Below are 18,426 nucleotides of genomic sequence, written 5' to 3'. Positions count from 1 at the left end.
GCGCCCGTGTGCACCTGCCCGCGCGGGGGTCCCGAGCCCCAGCAGCGCCCCGCCCCCGCGCATGCCGCTCACCTCGAGTTGCAGGTCTCGGCTTCTCATGACCGCCATGTTCTTCTCCTCGCTGAGCTGGGCGTAGCGCATGGCCAGGTTGTAGTTGTCGTCCTTCACCTTGACCAGCTCGTCGTTGTAGCTGTCGCGCTCCTCCTTCATCTTGTAGTACCGCTCCTGGAAGGTCAGCAGCTCCACCCGAGTCAGCGTCAGCTGCTTCTTCTCGTCCTCCAGCTGCCGCGACTTGGCCAGCAGCTCGCACCGCTGCAGGTCCTTGGCCTTCATCTGCTGCTGCAGCTTGATGACCTCGTTCATGAGGAAGTGCGTGAGGCCCTCGTGGCCCTCCTCCACTGCGGAGAGGGGGCGCCCGTCAGGTCCGAGGAGGGGGAGAGTGCACGGGGCCCCAGGGGTGGGGTGGGGGTCCGTCCTTCACTCACTCACTCACTCATACCAACATTGCTCAAGGCTTCAACCCTGGGCGCTCAGAGTGAGCAAGACAGCGTTGAGGAGGGAAAACACATCCTAAGAAGGTGGAAAAACATTGCCAAAGCCCTCCAGGGAGCCCTGCGAGGAGGAACTTAGCACATTTCAGAAACTGAAGGAAGATCGATGTGGCTGGAGTTCAGAGAGGTGGAGAGGCAGGAGCGGGAGGCTGGGAGCGTCAGCGGAGAGGGGCTGACCGCCTGGGGTTCGCTCCACTAAAGCCATGGGTGTTAGCTGGATGCCCTGGGAGACCACCAAAGGTTTTCAGCGAGGAGGGTGACTTGAAGGGTGGAGATAGCACTGGAGCAGAGCAGGAATGGCTGCGGAGTGGATGGGATTGGAGGAGTCTGGAACCGGGGTAGTGGTGGAGGCGGAGAGAAGGCTGATTGAGGACTATTTAGGGAGGAAAGTTGAGATGAGGTTACCGAGGGCTCTGGCTCAGGGTTGCTGCCTATGCAGTAGGCAAGGCAAGGACAGGATCCAGAGGGCATTAGGGATTTCTGCCCCACCCGCACCAACACTCATGGAGGTTGCTCCACGAACACCCACTTCTCTTGGCTCCTCCTTTGGTCTGTCTCCGTCACCTGCCTTTGATCATCAGGCAGAAATAAGTGGTTGACAGCACACAAGGGCCACGTGAACACTGTCCTAATGTCATGGAACTGTCCCCCCACTGGACTCACACACACACACACACAGATGCACACACACTCCTACTAGAGTTCCAAGGCTCCTGATGGCAAAGCCACGTACCCACAATGGTGGAGAATCTCCGGGTGGGCTCCTTTCCGGTCACCAGTTTGTACAGTTCCGGGTAGTAAAATTCCAGGCTCTCCAAGAAGACCACGTAGCCCCTTTGGCCCTTGGTATGTAGGATGTCCAACAGTCGGCCTGGCGGAACAGAAATCACCCGGTGAGAAGAAGAGTGCACTTCTGATTGGATGCCGGTCTCGGCGTCCAGCCTCACCCTGGACTCCTAACCCTCAATAAACTCTAAGAAGACAGTCTCACCACATCCTGTCACTCGACAGTGGTATCTGGGAGTCCAGATACTATAAATCAAAGTGCCAGGCCCTCAACAGGGATTCAGTGGCTGTTAGTTTTCCTTCTCTGAGAAATTGGTAGAACCAGGATAAATGGATTTGCAGTTATGGGAAACCAACAGTTTCAAAGAGCTTCCCAATTGACCGCGCTGAAATTAACCACGCAGGCACCAGCTCTTCTGTGATTGAAGGGGGCTGGAAGTACAAAGCAATTACAGAGTAATGCATGGTTTTCGGATACTCGGAGCCGGAAGACAAATCTTCGGGGGCAGAGCTAGGAAAAGTCACGGGAAGCAGGCACAGCTCCATGATCTTTGGGATTATTTCCTAGTCCGGAAACATCTTTAACCTAAATGCAACCTGCCAGGCACTTCCAGGTTCTTTGCTACTGGCTCCACATAATATTTACATTTCTTGGCCCATCGTCAAATATTTTATTTTCAGATATTTCTTCCTTTGAGGTCCCAGGACAGACATAATAAATACGTTTCGTTGTACGGCAGGGAAGTGATTTCCAAACCCTTTCAATGGTGAGCCACTGAAAGAAAGATATTTTACATTGTGACCTTGTGCCCATACACACCTGCACAAACACAGGTGTATATATACGCTTATGTATGTAAAACCAAGTTTTACAAATCACACGTAGTACCTTTTAAGAATGGGATAAAGGGTCGTGGACCCCTTCTCAGAATAATTTTTTTTTTTTTAAAGATTTTATTTATTTATTTGTCAGAGAGAGAGAGAGAGAGCGAGCACAGGCAGAGTGGCAGAGGGAGAAGCAGGCTCCCCGCGGAGCAAGGAGCCTGATGTGGGACTTGATCCCAGGACGCTGGGATCATGACCTGAGCCGAAGGCAGCCGCTTAACCAACTGAGCCACCCAGGCGTCCCTCAGAATAATATTTTTAAATAGATAAAAAGGAATTGGACTATAAAGGGAATCAATTCTAATAAGATGTTATCAAATATTAAATTTGAGATTCAGTAATAGAAGTGCTTCTTCACTAATGCATTAATAACACGATCTCTTGGCAGCTCTAATAACTACTCTAATTTTGAGGGGGAGATGAGTGTAAATGCTATTTTGGAAGATCTGTAACAGCTGTAATGTGGTATGAAGATGTCTGTAATTTTATTGTTGACAAAGTCACAGGTATTGCTAAGCCCCACTGCGATTCGTCGCCTACATACATTTGCAATTGATGGAAACGCTAAATCTTGGTTAAAGTTAGTAAAATAAAGATGTAATTTCCTCCCATCCAAGTTCACGAGAGCCTGATGCGGGACTGGATACCAGGACCCTGGGATCATGACCCAGCCGAAGATGAAATTTGTCCATTTCATCTAAGTCATATAATTTATTGGAAACAATTATTCATATTATTCCTTTATAATGCTTTTATTTATAGAAGGTTTCTAGTAATGTCCTCTCTTTTATTTCTGATTATACTAATCAGAATCACGTTCTTCTGGACCTAGGGTGCCCTTGAAACTCTACCAAGGGATACCTTGCCTCAATTAGGGGGAACAAAATGAATACTTATTTTAACTTTCAGATGTAGAGAGCTCGGTGGGGGAACAGAGGTGGGCAGAAGTCCGCGCACCACAGTTTGAAAATTCCTGACCGGGAGAAACGTCGTTCGGGTAGTCATCTACGGGGTAATTCCTGGAGCTGCCACAAGAGGCCGCCCACCCTTTCCTCCTGGGCGGCTCCTCGGGTTACCTGCCCGGTTGATCTTGGATGGCAGCATGGGCGCGTTGAGGACCTCGTCTTCATCCTGCTCATCAATGACCTTACACTGGCGCAGGTAGGGGGTGAGCTTGGCTGGGTTGATGTAGCGACTGAGCATGTGCCGGTTGCACTCCACATTCTCCCACAAGGCATCCTCCTCATCCTTCAGTGTCTCCATGTAGTCGTCCATCTCTGGTCCTCCTCCTTTTGGACAAAAGCCCCAAAAAGGTTAATAAAGGAGCCTCACCGTTATGGCTCCTTAAACTCTTTTAGGGTGATCTCTAGAATATACTGTCGAGTGTTAAAAAAAAAAGTAATAAAGTACATATGGTATTTTACCTCTTATTTAAGAAAGGAAAAGGATATGGACATAGAGATATATATTTCTTTATATACTACACATAAACAGTGGACAAGTAAGCCATAAAATTTGAAAAAAAAATTATTTATGGAGAGGGGAAATTTTGCAGTTGGAGTATATCCTTTCCATCCAAGTTTTTATCTTACTAAGAATTTATCTTCCCCCAAACAATAGATACTATTGCTTTCTGTTTTACAATTTCACATAAAAGACATCATATTGTATGCTTGTTTCCTTTTTCAACTTGTTTTTCTTTTTTTGAGTTTTTTTTACCTTTTTTGAATTTTATCTACATTGATACACACACACGTGTACGTTCATTTTTTCAAAAACAGCTTTATTGGGATATAAATCATGCACCATACAATTCACCTTTAAAAATTCAATGTGTACATTTCAGTGGTTTTTAGCGTATTCACAGAGTTGTGCAACCATCACAATGGATTTTAGAACATTTCCATCATCAACCCCAAAAGAAACTCCATCCCTCTTAGCTAGCATCTCCCCATTTCCCACATTCCTGCTCCTCCAGTGGTAGGTGCCCCCAATCTTCTTTCTGTCTCTGTAGACTTAATATTCTGGACCTTTCATGTAAGTAGAATCTTGCAACATGTGGTCTTTTGTGACTGGCTTCTTTCCTGGAGTGTAATGTTTTCACTTTTCATCCATGTTGTTTCAGTACTTCATTTCTTTTTACTGATGAATAATTTTTCATTATATGTCTATATCCCATCTTATTTACCTATCCATTGGTGAACATTTGGGTGGGTGGCTTCTATTTCTTGGTGATTATAAGTTATGTTGCTATGAATTGTGTGTATGTGTATGGGTTTTTGTATAGACCTATTTTTTTTTTTTTAAGATTTGTTTTTGTTTGAGAGAGAGCAGGGAGCACACGCAGGGAGGGGAGAGAGCAGAGGGAGAGGGAGAAGCAGGCTCCCTGCATGTGGGGCTTGATCCAAGGACCCCAAGATTATGACCTGAACTGAAGGCAGATGCTTAACCAACGGAGCCACCCGGAAGCCCCTAGACCTATGTTCTTATATCCCTTGAACAGACACAGAAGGTGGAATTTCTGAGCGCCACGGAAAGCCCATCTTTAACATCCTGAGGAACTGCCAAACAGCTTCCCAAAGTGCCTGCCACAATTTATATTCCTGCTAGCGACATATGAGGATTCTAATGTATCCACATCCTTGTCAACACTTGTGGTTGTCTGTCTGTTTTATTTGTCATCTGAGTGGGTAGGAAGTGGTATCTCAATGTGGTTTTGATTTGTATTTCTCTAATGGCTAACGATGTTAGCATCCTTTCATGTACGTATTAGCCATTTGTATATGGAGAGATGTCTATTCAAACCCCCCCTGCCCAGTTTTAAACTGGGTTGTCTTTACTATGGAGTGGTAGGAATTCTTTATGCAACCTGCATATAAGTCCCTTATCAGATATATGATGTGTAAGTATATCCTTCCATTCTCTTGGTTACATTTTCACGTTCCTAAAGGTATTATTTGTAGCACAAAAGTTTTTAGCTTTGATGGAGTCCCACTGATTTATTTTTTTCTTTTTTCACTTAGGCTTTTGGTGTGTACCTAAAAACCATTACCTAGTTTGAGGCCATGAAGATTTGCTTCTATTTTTTCTAAGACTTTTATCCTTTTAGCACTTACATTTAAGGCCCATGATGCATTTTGAATTCATAGTTGCATATGGTGTGAGGTAGAGGTTCAACTGATTCTTTCTCATGCGGGTATTTAGTTGTCCCAGCAAAATTTGTCGAAAAGATTATTCTTTCCCCATGGATTGGCCTTGGTATCTTCATCCAAAATCAACTCACTGTGTTTGCTTCTGGACTATCGATTCTATTGCATGGGTCTATAGGTCTATATTTACGCCTGCACTGTACTGTCTTCATTACTGTAGATGTATAGTAAGTTTTGAAATTGGGAAGCATGCATGAGTCCTCTGAACTTTTTCCTTCTTTTTAACATTGTTTTGGTTAGTTACAGCAATTCCATAGGTTTTAAGGATCAGTCTGTCAATATCTGCAGAAGGAGGAAGCGGGGATTTCAATACTGAATCCACTGGCTGTGTAGATCGACTTGGAGGCCGTAAAACAGTGACCCATGAATATGGGGTATCTTTTCATTTGTTTGGGTCTTTACTTTCTTCCAGCAATGTTTTATAGTTTTCAGTGTACAGGTCTTTTTTTTTTTTTTTTTTTTTTTAGGTCTTTACTTTCTTCCAGCAATGTTTTATAGTTTTCAGTGTACAGGTCTTTTTTTTTTTTTTTTTTTAGGTCTTTACTTTCTTCAGCAATGTTTTATAGTTTTCAGTGTATGTCTTTTTTTTTTTTTAAAGATTTTATTTATTTATTTGACAGAGGGAGAGAGAGATCACAAGTAGGCAGAGAGGCAGACAGAGGTGGTGGCGGGGGGGGGGGAGCAGGCTCCCCGCTGAGCAGAGAGCCCAATGTGGGACTTGATCCCAGGACCCTGGGATCATGACCTGAGCCGAAGGCAGAGGCTTAACCCACTGAGCCACCCAGGTGCCCCTTCAGTGTACAAATCTTGCACCTCTTTTGCTTAATGCGTTTCTAGGTATATTATTCTTTTTGATGACATCGTAAATATGTACCGTTTTCTTAATTTCATTTGTGGAGTGTTCACTGCTCGTGTATAGATATACAACTGATTTTTCTCTATTGATCTCTCATTCTGCATCCTTACCGAAATAATTTCTTAGTTCTAATTGTTTGTTGGTAGGTTTCTTGTGATCTTCTCTATGCAAGATAGTGTCACTTGCAGTTAGATAGTTTAATTCTGGCTTTTCAATCTGGACAGCTTTTATTTCTTTTTCTCACCTAACTGCCCTAGCTAGAACCTCCAGCACAACATTGAATAGGATTGGTAAGAACGTCTTTTCTTGTTCTTGATTGTAGGGGGAAAGTGTCCTTTTTTTTTTTTTTTTGGTCATTAAGTGTGATGCTAGTTGGTTACTTGCATGTGTGTGTGTGTTTAGATATCTTTTATCAGGTTGGGGGAGATCCCTTACATTCCTGGTCTGCTGAGTAATTTTGTCATGAAATTAATCAATGTAGATGAACATGTGATTTTTAGTTTTGATTCTGTTAAAGTGGTGTATTATATTACTTGATTTTCAGGTATTCGAAAAACCATGCATTCTTGATATAAATCCCACTTCGTCGTGGTGTGTAATTATTCTTATATGCTTCTGGATTCAATTTGGTGGCATACTTTTGAGGACTTCTGCATCTATATTCATAAGAGATATTGGTCAGTAGTTTTCTCACTTGTGAGTGTCTTGGAGTGGTTTTGTTACTGGAGTAATATTGGCCTCACAGAATTAGTTGGGAAATATTCCTTTCTTTTCTATCCTTTGGAAGAGTCTGTGAAGAATTTTTCTTTTGTTGGGCAGAAGCTACCAGGGAAGACATCTGGGCCTGGGCATTTCTTTGTGAGTATATTTTTGGTTACTAATTCTTTACTTGTTATATGTTTGCTCAGATTTCCTCTTTTTCTTGAGTCAGTTTCAGTAGTTTGTATCTTTCTAAGAATTTGTCCATTTCATCTAAGTCATATAATTTATTGGAAACAATTATTCATATTATTTCTTTATAACACTTGTATTTACAGAAGGTTTCTAGTAATGTCCTCTCTTTTATTTCTGATTATACTAATCAAAATCATGTTCTTCTGGATCTAGAGTGCCCTTGAAACTCTACCAAGGGATACCTTGCCTCAATTAGGGGGAACAAAATGAATACCTACTTTAACTTCTTACTGCCCCTGGTGGGTAGTCTTCTCTCTTTTTTCCTTAGTCACTCTAGCTAAAGGTTTATCAATTTTGCTGTTCTTTCAAAGAACCAACTTGTAGCATTACATGTCAAATATTTTTTAAAAAGTTAAAACCAACAAAGAACTTTTGGTTTCCCTGATTTCCATTGCTTTTCTACTCTCTAACTCACTTAATTCTGTACTAATCTCTATTATCTCCTTCTGTCTGCTTCCTTTGGGTTTAATTTGCTCTTCTTTTTCTAGTTGCATAAGGTGAAACGCTAGGTTATTAAGATCTTTCTAAGTGAAAACATTAGAGCTATAAATTTCCCTCCAAGCGCTGCTTCAGCTGCATCCATTTTGGTAGGCTGCAATCTTCATCTTCATTCATCTCGAAGTAAGTTTCCTAATTTCTTTCCCGATTCCTTCTTTGACCCACTGGTGATGTAGAAGTGTGGTGTTCAACTTCCCCCATATTTGTGAATTCCCCAAATTCCCTTGTTATTTACTTCTAGTTTAATGCCATGGTGGCTGGAAAACATGCTCCGTATTATTTCAATCCTTTCAAGCTGCTGAAGCTAGCTATATGGACCCGCGTACGACCGAGCTTGGAGAATGTTCCGGATGTGTGCTTAAGAAGAGTGTGTCTTGCTGCCATTGGGAGGAGTGTGCTAAGGACGTCTGCTAGATTTAGTTCGTTTATAGGGTCGTTCAAGTCCTCTGTCTCCTTGTTGATCTTCCGGCTAGTGGTTCCATCCATTATTAAAAGTAGGCATTAAAGTCTGTGACTATTCAGTTAATTGTTCAATTTGACTGTTTTATGCATTATTCCATTGCAAGAATATACCATAATTTATTTACCCATTTCTCTGCTGATGAATATTTAATTTTCCCCAGTGCTTTGCATGGACCCTTGGCGCTGTTTGCAGCAGGAACCCACGGAAGCAAGGGAGATGCCGGTCAGCTGGCTAGTCCCTACTCCACAATCTTTTTGTACTAGGGAGTAACCTTTGAAAGGAATGTGGTAGCGTAAACACATCCCAAGACATATTGTTTAAAAAAAATCAAATTTCAGAATACATATATGAAATATACTATCAAAAAAAAAATTTGGTCTTGGTCCTGGTTCCTGACACAGAGCTCTTAGGACTCTTAGAATCTTGAGTGATGAGTGTCTTTTGTATGGTAATGAGGTGACACTTGGTTAAAGGGCTTGGAGATAGCTTGAGGGGGGGCGGGGTGGATGCCAGAAAGACCAAGTGGTTAGAGGGTTATGACATTCAGCCCCACACCCCTATCTCCGGGGAGGAGAGAGAAGCTGGAAATTGAGTTCAGTCATCAAGAATGAATGATCTAATCAATCATGGCTATGTAATGAAACCTTGATAAAAATCCTTCAACAGTGGGCTTCAAGGAGCTTCTGGCCAGGGGAATACATGCCCCCACTGGACGGGTGGCTTACCTCAACTCCATGGGGACAGAGGCTCCCACACTCCAGACCCTTCTAGACTCCACCCTCCAGCTGCTCATTTGCATCCCTTAAGCTGTAATTAGTATCCTGTCTTCTTGGGGTGTATGAGTCATTTTGGTGAATTACTGAACCTGACAAGGGGTTGTGGGAACCCTGGATTTGTGGCTGCTCGGGGAGAGTATGGGTGGCCCCTGGGACTTGAAGCTGGCATTGGAAGTGGGGGCAGGCCTGTGGGGGTCTTTGGTGACTCTGGAGAGTTAGTGTTGGGATTGAGTCGAGTTGTGGCACCCCTAGCCAGTGTCGGAGAATTGGCTGGTGTGTGGAAAATGACACGTTATTTGGGGGTCGGGAAGAAGATGTCACAGCGCAGCGTGAAACCACAAATGTAAAACACCACTAAGCAAGACTAGTCAGGTGCGTGTGCAGAGAGAGAGGAAGGAAGGGAGAGAGAAAGGGCAGGGAAAGTTTCCAGAAAACTGGACGCAATGGTCACATCTGGGAAGAGGAATAACTTCAGAGGCTAGTGACCAAGGTGGATGTGGACACGACACTGTTTTAGTATTTACAACAAGCATATGGCAGTGCACGACTTGTACGGTTTGGAAGGAAAAAAAAAAGACGAATGAAGGGAAAAGCCAAGTATGGCACAATAGACAAGCCAATATCCAATCTTTGCCCCCGACACACATCTTCGGGGAAGACCACAGCCCCAGCGGCTTGTTTGCACTAAGGAAACCCTCTGGCTGGTCCACTGAACTGCCTCACGGAGGACTGGTCCACAGGCTGGGGGTTTCAGGTGGAGCCGAAGAGATGGCGGGACCGTGAGTGTGCTGTGGGGAATCGAGCCAGAGGCGGCATCGGGGTGAACAGAGCTGGGTCACAGAGAAGCCGCGGCACAGGCAGGGGAGACTGGAACCAGAGAAGGTAGAGGAAGGCAGAAGAAGCCGGTCTGCTGAGCAAAGCCTCAATGAGAAGCCAGGTGGGTCCTGAAGAAGAGGCAGAAGCCGCCTCTCTCTCCAGTCCTGGCCCCATAAGCCTTGGCTACTTGTGCTGCCTGGTGTGTGCTGTGGGATCTCCAAGTCTCCACACCGATCTGAGCTACGCAGGTGGGTGTTTGCTTCATACAACTTGAAGGGCCGAGTGACCACACCTGTTTGCTGTCACAAGCGACAAGGGATTTGCAGTGGGAGAAATGGAAACCCAGTCCCTCTCCTGGTCGGGGAATGGTACGCAGACAGCCCTGCCTCCCAGACACAAGTCCTGACCCCCGCCAGCCCTCTCCACTGGCTACCGGGGCCTGTGGTTTGGGGCGACATGAACATGCCCACAGCAGCCACTCCTTCCTGACGTGGGGTTAGTATGGCCATTTCTACCCAAGAAGCAAAATATACTTTCCTAGTCTAGTCTCAAAGACTCTGTCTATATCCTAAGCACTCGATTCGATCCATTTATGGAGCATGTGGCAGCCACTGCTGTGTCTGTCCTTGTCACCCCCCCCAACTCCTCCTGCTTACAGAATCCTCAGGGCTCTCAGGAACTGAGTAGCCCCGGGCTTCACGGAGGCTGGGCATCTTCTGAGCTGGGAGGAGCAAGGTCTTGTGTGGTCTCTACCGGTGGCTTCAGAAAAGGCACGTGGAGTGCTTTATGACACACACAACCTGTGGGAAAGCCTGCTGTGGGGGCACTTGGGTGCTTTTCCTTGATCTTTGACACGGACACAGGAAGGAACACTGTCATCCAGTTTTGGGATGTTAGCAGGTGGAGGTATGTGTGATGCTGGGAGTTGTGCAGCCATCCTGTGACCTGAGGACTCACCTGGGACAAAAGCTAACACCCTCAAGATGGCAGAGCAGAAAGATGGAGAGAACCTGGGTCCCTGATGTCCCCTCCTGGGCACTGAATTCGCTAATACCAGATTGCCCCCCCCCCCCCACTGGACTCCTTCATAGGCAAGATAATAAATGCCCCTTGCCCTGAGCCATTTTAAATTGGATCAACAATTACATCCACCCCAAACCCTCCTGCCTAGTGAACATATCTATGTGATACAAAGGCTAGCTAAGGACAGTGAGCTGAGAACCAGGTGCTCACACAGGCTGACACTGGTTACTGGGGGTCAAGGCATGTGCCCAGAAATTCGTTAAATTTCAAGCCAGGGAGACATGCAGGTCTGGATGGAGCAGAGAAGCATTTCTGACCGCCCTTCACAGGTCAACGAGGCAGTGCCAGGCATACCCAGTGCAACAGAAATGCCTCCTCCAGGGACTGGGTGCCCTTTCTGTGGTCTCTGCTGGAAAAAAGGAAAATAAAAACGAAGCAGGACATGACTAGAGCCAAGCCTTCCCCTGCAAACGAAATGAAGGGGACCTTCCTACCTTACATGCAAGGGAATGACCGAGCCTCGATCTCGTGTCCACCACTGCCACCCCGGTGCCCCGCAGCCACTTTGCAAACACAGGTCAAGTCAAACTCGTGAGAACTGCCTAGTTTTGTGAGTGTCCTGAGTCACGGGGCTGGTCAGTGGACACCATGGCCTCCACCACCAGCTGACAGTGATGAGTGCCCATGAGCACCGAGCGCTGGTCCCAGAAGCAGGGACGCAAAGGTGGTTCCCACTCAGTCCCCGCCCTTGGAAGGCAGCCACTGTTTGCTGGTGAGAGCCAGCTGCTGGCACAGACAGCTGCAGGGGTGTGTGAGGAGGGCTGCAGAAGAGAAGGGACAGAAGTGCCCCCCAGGCTGGGCTCCTACCCTGTGCCCGGTGTGCACCTGTCCCCTACTGTCATGGTCCTGCAACCCAGGCGGGGGGAGGGGGGGAGACAGGATCATCCATGTTCTACAGACACATCGTCTGGGCTGAAGGGTGTTCCCTCGGATTAGGAACCATGACCCAGCCCACCTGTTCCCACTCAAGGGCCAAAGACCAAGGTGAGCAGTGACTCACCTCCGGGCTTTCCGGAGTGGCTAGAATAAACTTCGGGATTGGAAAACAGGCTGACTTGACCTGGTCGGCTTGGACGTGCAGGGCACATTCCCAGGCTTCCTCCTCGGTGTGATCCCTCGAGAAAATACCCTGTAGGGCAGGGGGCTTGTGCAAGGATGGCCCGGCAGGGACAGCATGCATCCAAGCCCGAGGAAGCACGCCGATGTCCTGAGGCAGGGGTGGGGATAAGCACCGCGTGCCTTCAGTGATGCCACGTGCTGGAGTGGTCAAGAGAGAAGCAGCAGCCTACCCCCGTTCTCGCCGATGAACCTCGGGGTGTGACGCGGGGACAGTGGCGGGTCACGGGAGCCCCCACAATATGACACTGTTCATGTCTCTAAAAAGGACCGCTGAGCTATGGTGTTAAGGATGTACAGTAAAACCATCCTGAGGAGCAAGGAACGGATAAAAACCAGAACGGTGGCTCCCGTGCGGGGGGGGGGGGGGCAGCACCGTGTCATTGTCCCCGGGAGACACCGGTGATACTGGGGCTTGGGGTGACGCTCAGCTGAGGACATGGTGTCCCCTCTATTATCATCTCACACACACACACAGACACACACACACACACATAATTGCATGAAGTATTTCGTGGGTAAAAACTACAGATAGTATAGCTAACCTCAAAGAAAAAACCATTTTGGACACAATTTCAGATCATTTCCTCCCTGAACACTTGGCCGTGACCCAGCCTGACTCTGTCTGGTCTTCGGAGATGGATCCACCGGCAGCTGGTATCCAGTTCTGGGTAGTTTCCTTGAAAAGAGTTTGCCCAGAATCGTGCCCTCAGACGCTGAGGCCCTGACAGCCTACAGTGCTGGGTGGTCCTCCCTGCTCTATGTCACGGTCCTCGCTGGGGGTCGTGGGGGCTGGTGTTCAATCCTGAGTCAGAGCCTAGATCCCATGGGTCTTTTTACAAACAGTGGGAAAAGCAAGTTCAAGGGTCCTGGGGCAGGTTCTATGGGAAGGATCATTTTGCTCAGCTTTGATCCTGCTGGCTCCCAGACTCTCCTCTTGACTGTGTCCCAGGCTCTTCACCAAACCTGCTCACACACCTCTCTCTGCCTAGGACCTCCCCAACTGTTCCCCTGTCAAGTCTTAGGTAAGCCTCACTCAGTGGTTTTTTTGTTTTTTGTTTTTTGTTTTTTTGTTTTTTTTCCCCCAGTACAGGAGATAACATAAGCCAAGTACCTGGCATACAGTCGGTGCTCAGTAGACAGCAGCCGCCGTCCCGATACGGAGGTCCAACTTCTGAGCCTCCAGGCTGGTGCCTGGCCCTCCTCGAGCCAGTCTTCCTCGGGATCTAGAGCTGCGACGGCCAAAATCTATAAAAGGAAAGATAATCTGACTTGGCACAAGGGCGGAGGCTGGAGAGAGAGAGAGAGAACCACTCAAGCATCAGAGTGATGCCCTGCTTTGGAAGAAAAGGCCAGAAAATCCCGGGGTGCCCACCTCTCCTGGTAACCGCAACACAGCGGACCATGGCCAGGAGCTGCTGGGGAGATGGGATTTTGTTGCAGCCCAGGGCCAGCCTGGAAGGCCGGGGCCACAGGTCCTGAGCCCTCTGGGACTGGGGAGGAGGGCAGATGGTAGCTCTGAGGTTAGTCCTGGCCAGGGTGGAAGGTCTTTACAAAATCCTTGGCAGGAGTGTTTGCAGAGTGGAGACGTTCTGATCAGCCATGAATTCATTGGGTCAAAAGCGGCAAACCACAGTCCTGAGCCCAGAAAACGTCCCTTCACTGTGAATTATGTCTTCAGCCCCCAGCACGCCATGGCTTTGGGCAGGAACACACCATGGCATGCACCGTAATTTCCCCAAGGTGGTGTTCCTTGTGGTGACTGACGACGCCGTCATCAGTGCCCAGCTCGGCCATTCCAGGAGCCCGGGAAAGGAGGGCCAGGGAGGCGGAAAGGTGAGGCACAACCCCTGAGAAGGTGAGGTGGGACCTGACACCTGTCCCGACGGCAGCTGGGATCCCGGTGGTGGGGGCTTTAAGCAGCTGCTCATGACCAACAGCTCTTATTCAGCGGTGACAGGGACCCTGGGACATCGCCGTTTAATCAGGAACTTGTTTGGTTTCAGCTTTGACGATTAATCACGGGTGACACCAGAGCTCCCAGGGCTGATGGAAGCTTCTCTTGTCGGGCGTCCACTTGGATCAGAGTGAGCTGTCACAGGCCCTCTGCCCTGGGGAGGTGGCAGTGACATGCTTCTCGGGAGGACACCATCTCCTTCGTCTCCTCGTGGCCTCCCTGCTCTGTGGCTGGGAACAGGGGCGCCACTGCCCGGCTCTGCGGGCGAGGGCCTGGGAAGCAGGGGATCTGCAGGGCTAGAGGCCCCAGCAGAGACCAGCAGGCCGATAAGCAAAGGCAAAGAGAAATTATACTTTCCTTGCATTTGCATTTACAAGCAGGAGGACAGGCAATTTTTTTTTTTAATCATCAGAAGAAAAGGCTTTTACAAAATTAATTGTAAGAAAGATTTTAGTTACAAGAAAGGAAAACCAGATTTCCATAGGGTTGTACAGCTACCCAACATGTCAACGCAGGTTGGAAAAACTGAGACACAAGACAACCAGTAATGAGGCTGAACTTTCTGTTTCTGCTGTTAGAGTTTGGACGACACCCTCAAGAACTTGGTCACAAGGTTGGAAAAACATACAGGTCGTGTTTCTTGAGAGATTAGCTTATTGGTATAACATTAAACTGGTTGAAACACCATCCCTGAGGCTTATAGGTTATTTACCATGTGCCAGGCCCTTGCTAAACACAACTAAGCAACCTCAAAAACTCTCCAAGATAGCTGGTATTATTCGTATTATTATTGCTATCATCATCCCCATCTTATAACCAAGCAAACCAAACCCGGGAGAGGTTCAAGGTCATATAATTAGCATGGAGGTCAGGATTTGGACCCAAGTTTCTCTGACTTACTCTTACTACCACACAGTCCCTAGAATCACCTTTTAAAAGAGACAAGTTTGCTTTTAGAAGGACTGGGAACCAGAAAAGGTATGTACATACATTCCCCGAAATAGCACTTTTATACGCAAACTTAAGAGAGAACTCAAACGCGTTCTAAGAGGGCAGCTATGGGCTCAGGGTTAAAAAAGAACAACTACTGCTTCTGGAAGTCAACTGCTTAGTGAGTTATTAGTGTGTTACTGAAACACAGTCGGTGCCCATTCGCCCTACGGTGAAGCTGTTTAATCGACAAACAGAACTTGTACACACTGCTTTTATCACCTCCTACTTAAGAATAAACAGAGAGCCAAGGATCACTTGATGTTGGAGGAGAGTCTTCATGTGAAAGGAAGAGATCAAAAGCTACAAGTTGCTACAAAGAACTTGCACGAAGCAGACGATGTAGATTAAGAGAAAATTAAAAACAAAAACCAAAAAACGAGAACCCCACAGCCTGATAATTAATATCCACTGAAATTAAATAAGATATTGCATCTATAAAACAATAGTAGGATACTATGAAAAAGGAACAAAGAATGAGAGGGAGTTCTTGGCAATTAAAATAAAATACCAGAAATTTATCAATAGAACGTTTGGAAGACAAATTTGAGGAAATCTTCCGAAAAAGTTAATAAAAAGTTAAATGGAAGAAAGATAAGAAATGGTGGGGGAAAGGAGGTTAATTTAGGTCTAATATCTAATTAATAGAAATCCTGCAAAGAGAGTGCAGAGGTTATGTTTCCTTTCTTGTCTAGCTTTTGGGGCTAGAATGTAAAGTTAGGGATGAAATTAGCAGAGAAATAATATTAGAGGAGTTTCCCGATGCAAGACCACGAGTCTTCAGTTTGAAATGGCCCTTTGGGTGCTCATTGCCATCACTGGAAAAAGAACCTTCTCAGAACCTCCTTGTGAAATCTCAGGTCATCAGAAAATAAGAGAAGACCCTAAAAGCTTCCAGAGAGGACACGTCAGGTCATAGGAAAAGGACTAGGAGTAAGTCTGGCATCAGACATTTTGATAGCAATACTGGAAGCTAGGAGACAATGAAGTGATGCCTTCACGTTTTTGATGGAAAATATTTTTTAACCTAGAATTCTATTAAACTCCCCCCCCCCAAACTATAGGCAGGAAAATAGAATGATACTATTTTCCAAAACGCAAAGACTCTAAATACTTATTTATTTATTTTAAAGATTTGGTTTATTTATTTGTCAGAGAGAGAGAAAGAGAGAGAGAGAGAAAGAGAATGAACAGGCAGGGGGAGTGGCAGGCAGAGGGAGAAGCCATAGAGCCTGATACAGGATTCCATCCCAGGACCCTGGGATCATGACCTGAGTCTAAGACAGAAGCTTAACCAACTGAGCCAACAAGGCTTCCCGACTCTAAACATTTATTTCCCGTGTACCATTCCTTAGGAAGCTACTAGAGGATATGTTCCAGTAAAATGAGGGGAAAAAAGCAGTAAAGAAGAAGGTATGGAGCTCAGAAAACAGAAAAACTGGACAAAGCAGCAAGGAAAGTTCCAGGATGAGAGAGAGGTGGAAAGAAGGAGCTAGCCAAGATTATGGCAGGATCATGGAGGGCCCACTAGCAGGAGGTGGCTAGGGGGAAAACAGAATGGTCATCTGATATATTTCACAATTTAGGAAATAATATTGTCAGGTAAATGACAGGCCTGTGAGTCAGATGGAAAAATAGTGAGGGATAGGCACATTAAAAAACAAAAAACAAAACAAAACAAAACCCACAACAAATGAAAAAAAAAAAGGCAGTATTAACTCCAGGAGAAAACAAAAAGGTAAGGAAGGACATCATCACAGCATACAACTTGCCCCCAACATAAACAATGTTTACCTAGTGATGATAATGTAACACATAAAACTGTGCTCTAAATGCACGGAGAGAATGGAGGAAGGGGAGAGGCGTGGTGGGGTACTCAGAAAAGAGGGCTAAATGCTCCTCTACCTAAGAGTATGTCAATAAAGAACGCCTTGAAGAGGCTATATTTGTAAATAGCCATGCAAACCTGTTACTTAGAAATGAGGTAAGTAACAGAAGAGAACGACGATGAAGAGTCAGAAGTGCTTGCCTCTGGGGATCAGGACTGGGAACAGATGTTTTTATTACAAGCCTACTTCACATTGCGACTCCGCATGACATGTCTTATCCTGGCAAATAAATGAGCAAAAATTAACATATGTCAGTAGCTGGAAATACAGACAATACATTTAAGTATAAAGAATCAAAGAGTTATCTCCATTCTCTGTGCACTTAACAGTCTACCTTTTGCAGCGTTTGTCGGACAGCTCCCCTGTCCATACACCGGAAGTGCCGCCTGTGTGTTTCACACACGTCGCCTCGCTTCCCAGGAGCTCCGTTAGGTAGGTTTTATTATTCTAGGTTTTACTATTCCCACTCTCTGAGGACGAGGTAGGATCAGAGAGTTAAATAATGGGGTGAGATCCCACCAGCCACTAAGCGGCCGAACAAAGATTCCAACTCAGCCCTCATTGATTCCGGCTCATCTTATGTTAATTAAACTAGCGATGGTCGCAACTAATATTTATTAAGCATAACATCTATGCTTTATATGCATCTATGCTAATTAGCATCGATGCTAATCCAGCAATTGATTCCTGGCTCCCTGGGCTCTCTATCTTTCTCTTTATGGCTTTATTCCCTCATTCTCTGGGAGCACATCCTCTAATAGCTGTCTACAAAAATGTCCATGGTGTAGCTCTAGGCAGATGCTGTGCTAAATGCTCCATGTGGATTATCTCCTTTCCTACAACAGCACTAGGAGGCATGTACCACTGTCATCATTTTATAGAAGAGAGGCTCAGGGAGGCTCAGCGACCTGCCACACGTCTGTCTCATCTCCCATAGAACTTAGCATGATGACATACTCTTAGGAGCTGTTCAATATATATTGGCTGCATGAATAAATAAAAAATCACATCCTGAATAAAATAAACAAGAGACTATTACTATTTCAAATCCAGGGAGTGCCCAGCCCTTTGGAAAAGAGCCCTGTTTGTGGGATAGACACCTCCTCTCTCTAAGAGCTGCCCCAGGGCAAAAGCTCTGGAACCAGAAGGGGGTCAGCAGTCAGTCAAATAGATGTATCTGGGCTTAATTGATTTGCAGGGATGATTGGAGTGAGAGACTTGAGATGGAGGGTTTCATTATTCCAAAGAAACCTCCATTTAATTGAAAGGATTTCTGGCAAAAAAAAAAAAAAAAGGAAAAAGATTCTTTAAAAGGATGGCCTATGGCTTGGAGAAAGGGCCGAGGAGCTGGTCCAGACATCTATGTGTTCACAGCCCTGGAGAAGAAGCTTTATAGAAAAGGACCAGAACGCCCCCCCTCCTGTGGGCCTCGCCCCCTGCAGTCCCCATTCCTATAAAAAGGACACGTAGAGACACAGGAAGAAAAATTCCCCCTACAAGATTCTTCCCTGGGATCCCAGGTAACTTTCTAACCTATCTCCTTCAGCTCATTCAACAGAAATATTGAGAAGATAGTATTCCCCATCAATTAATGTGT

The 18,426-nt window shown here is 46.1% G+C and overlaps 1 protein-coding gene across 1 annotated transcript in view; it reads right to left on the bottom strand.

The window, feature by feature from the left end:
* Window positions 1–18,426, bottom strand: part of CARD11 (caspase recruitment domain family member 11) — a gene marked incomplete at its 5' end in the record, with an annotated part of 110,524 nt that overhangs the window by 27,830 nt on the left and 64,268 nt on the right. The window contains 3 exon segments of the mRNA XM_080830705.1: window positions 73–398; window positions 1,285–1,422; window positions 3,299–3,511. Coding sequence (XP_080686831.1) covers window positions 73–398; window positions 1,285–1,422; window positions 3,299–3,511 — 677 coding nt within the window.

Source organism: Martes martes (assembly GCF_963455335.1).
Source record: "Martes martes genome assembly, chromosome: 18".
Classification (NCBI taxonomy): Eukaryota; Metazoa; Chordata; class Mammalia; order Carnivora; family Mustelidae; genus Martes; species Martes martes.
The sequence above is the reverse complement of the archived record's forward strand: the minus strand, read 5'-3'. Positions and strand labels throughout refer to the sequence as shown.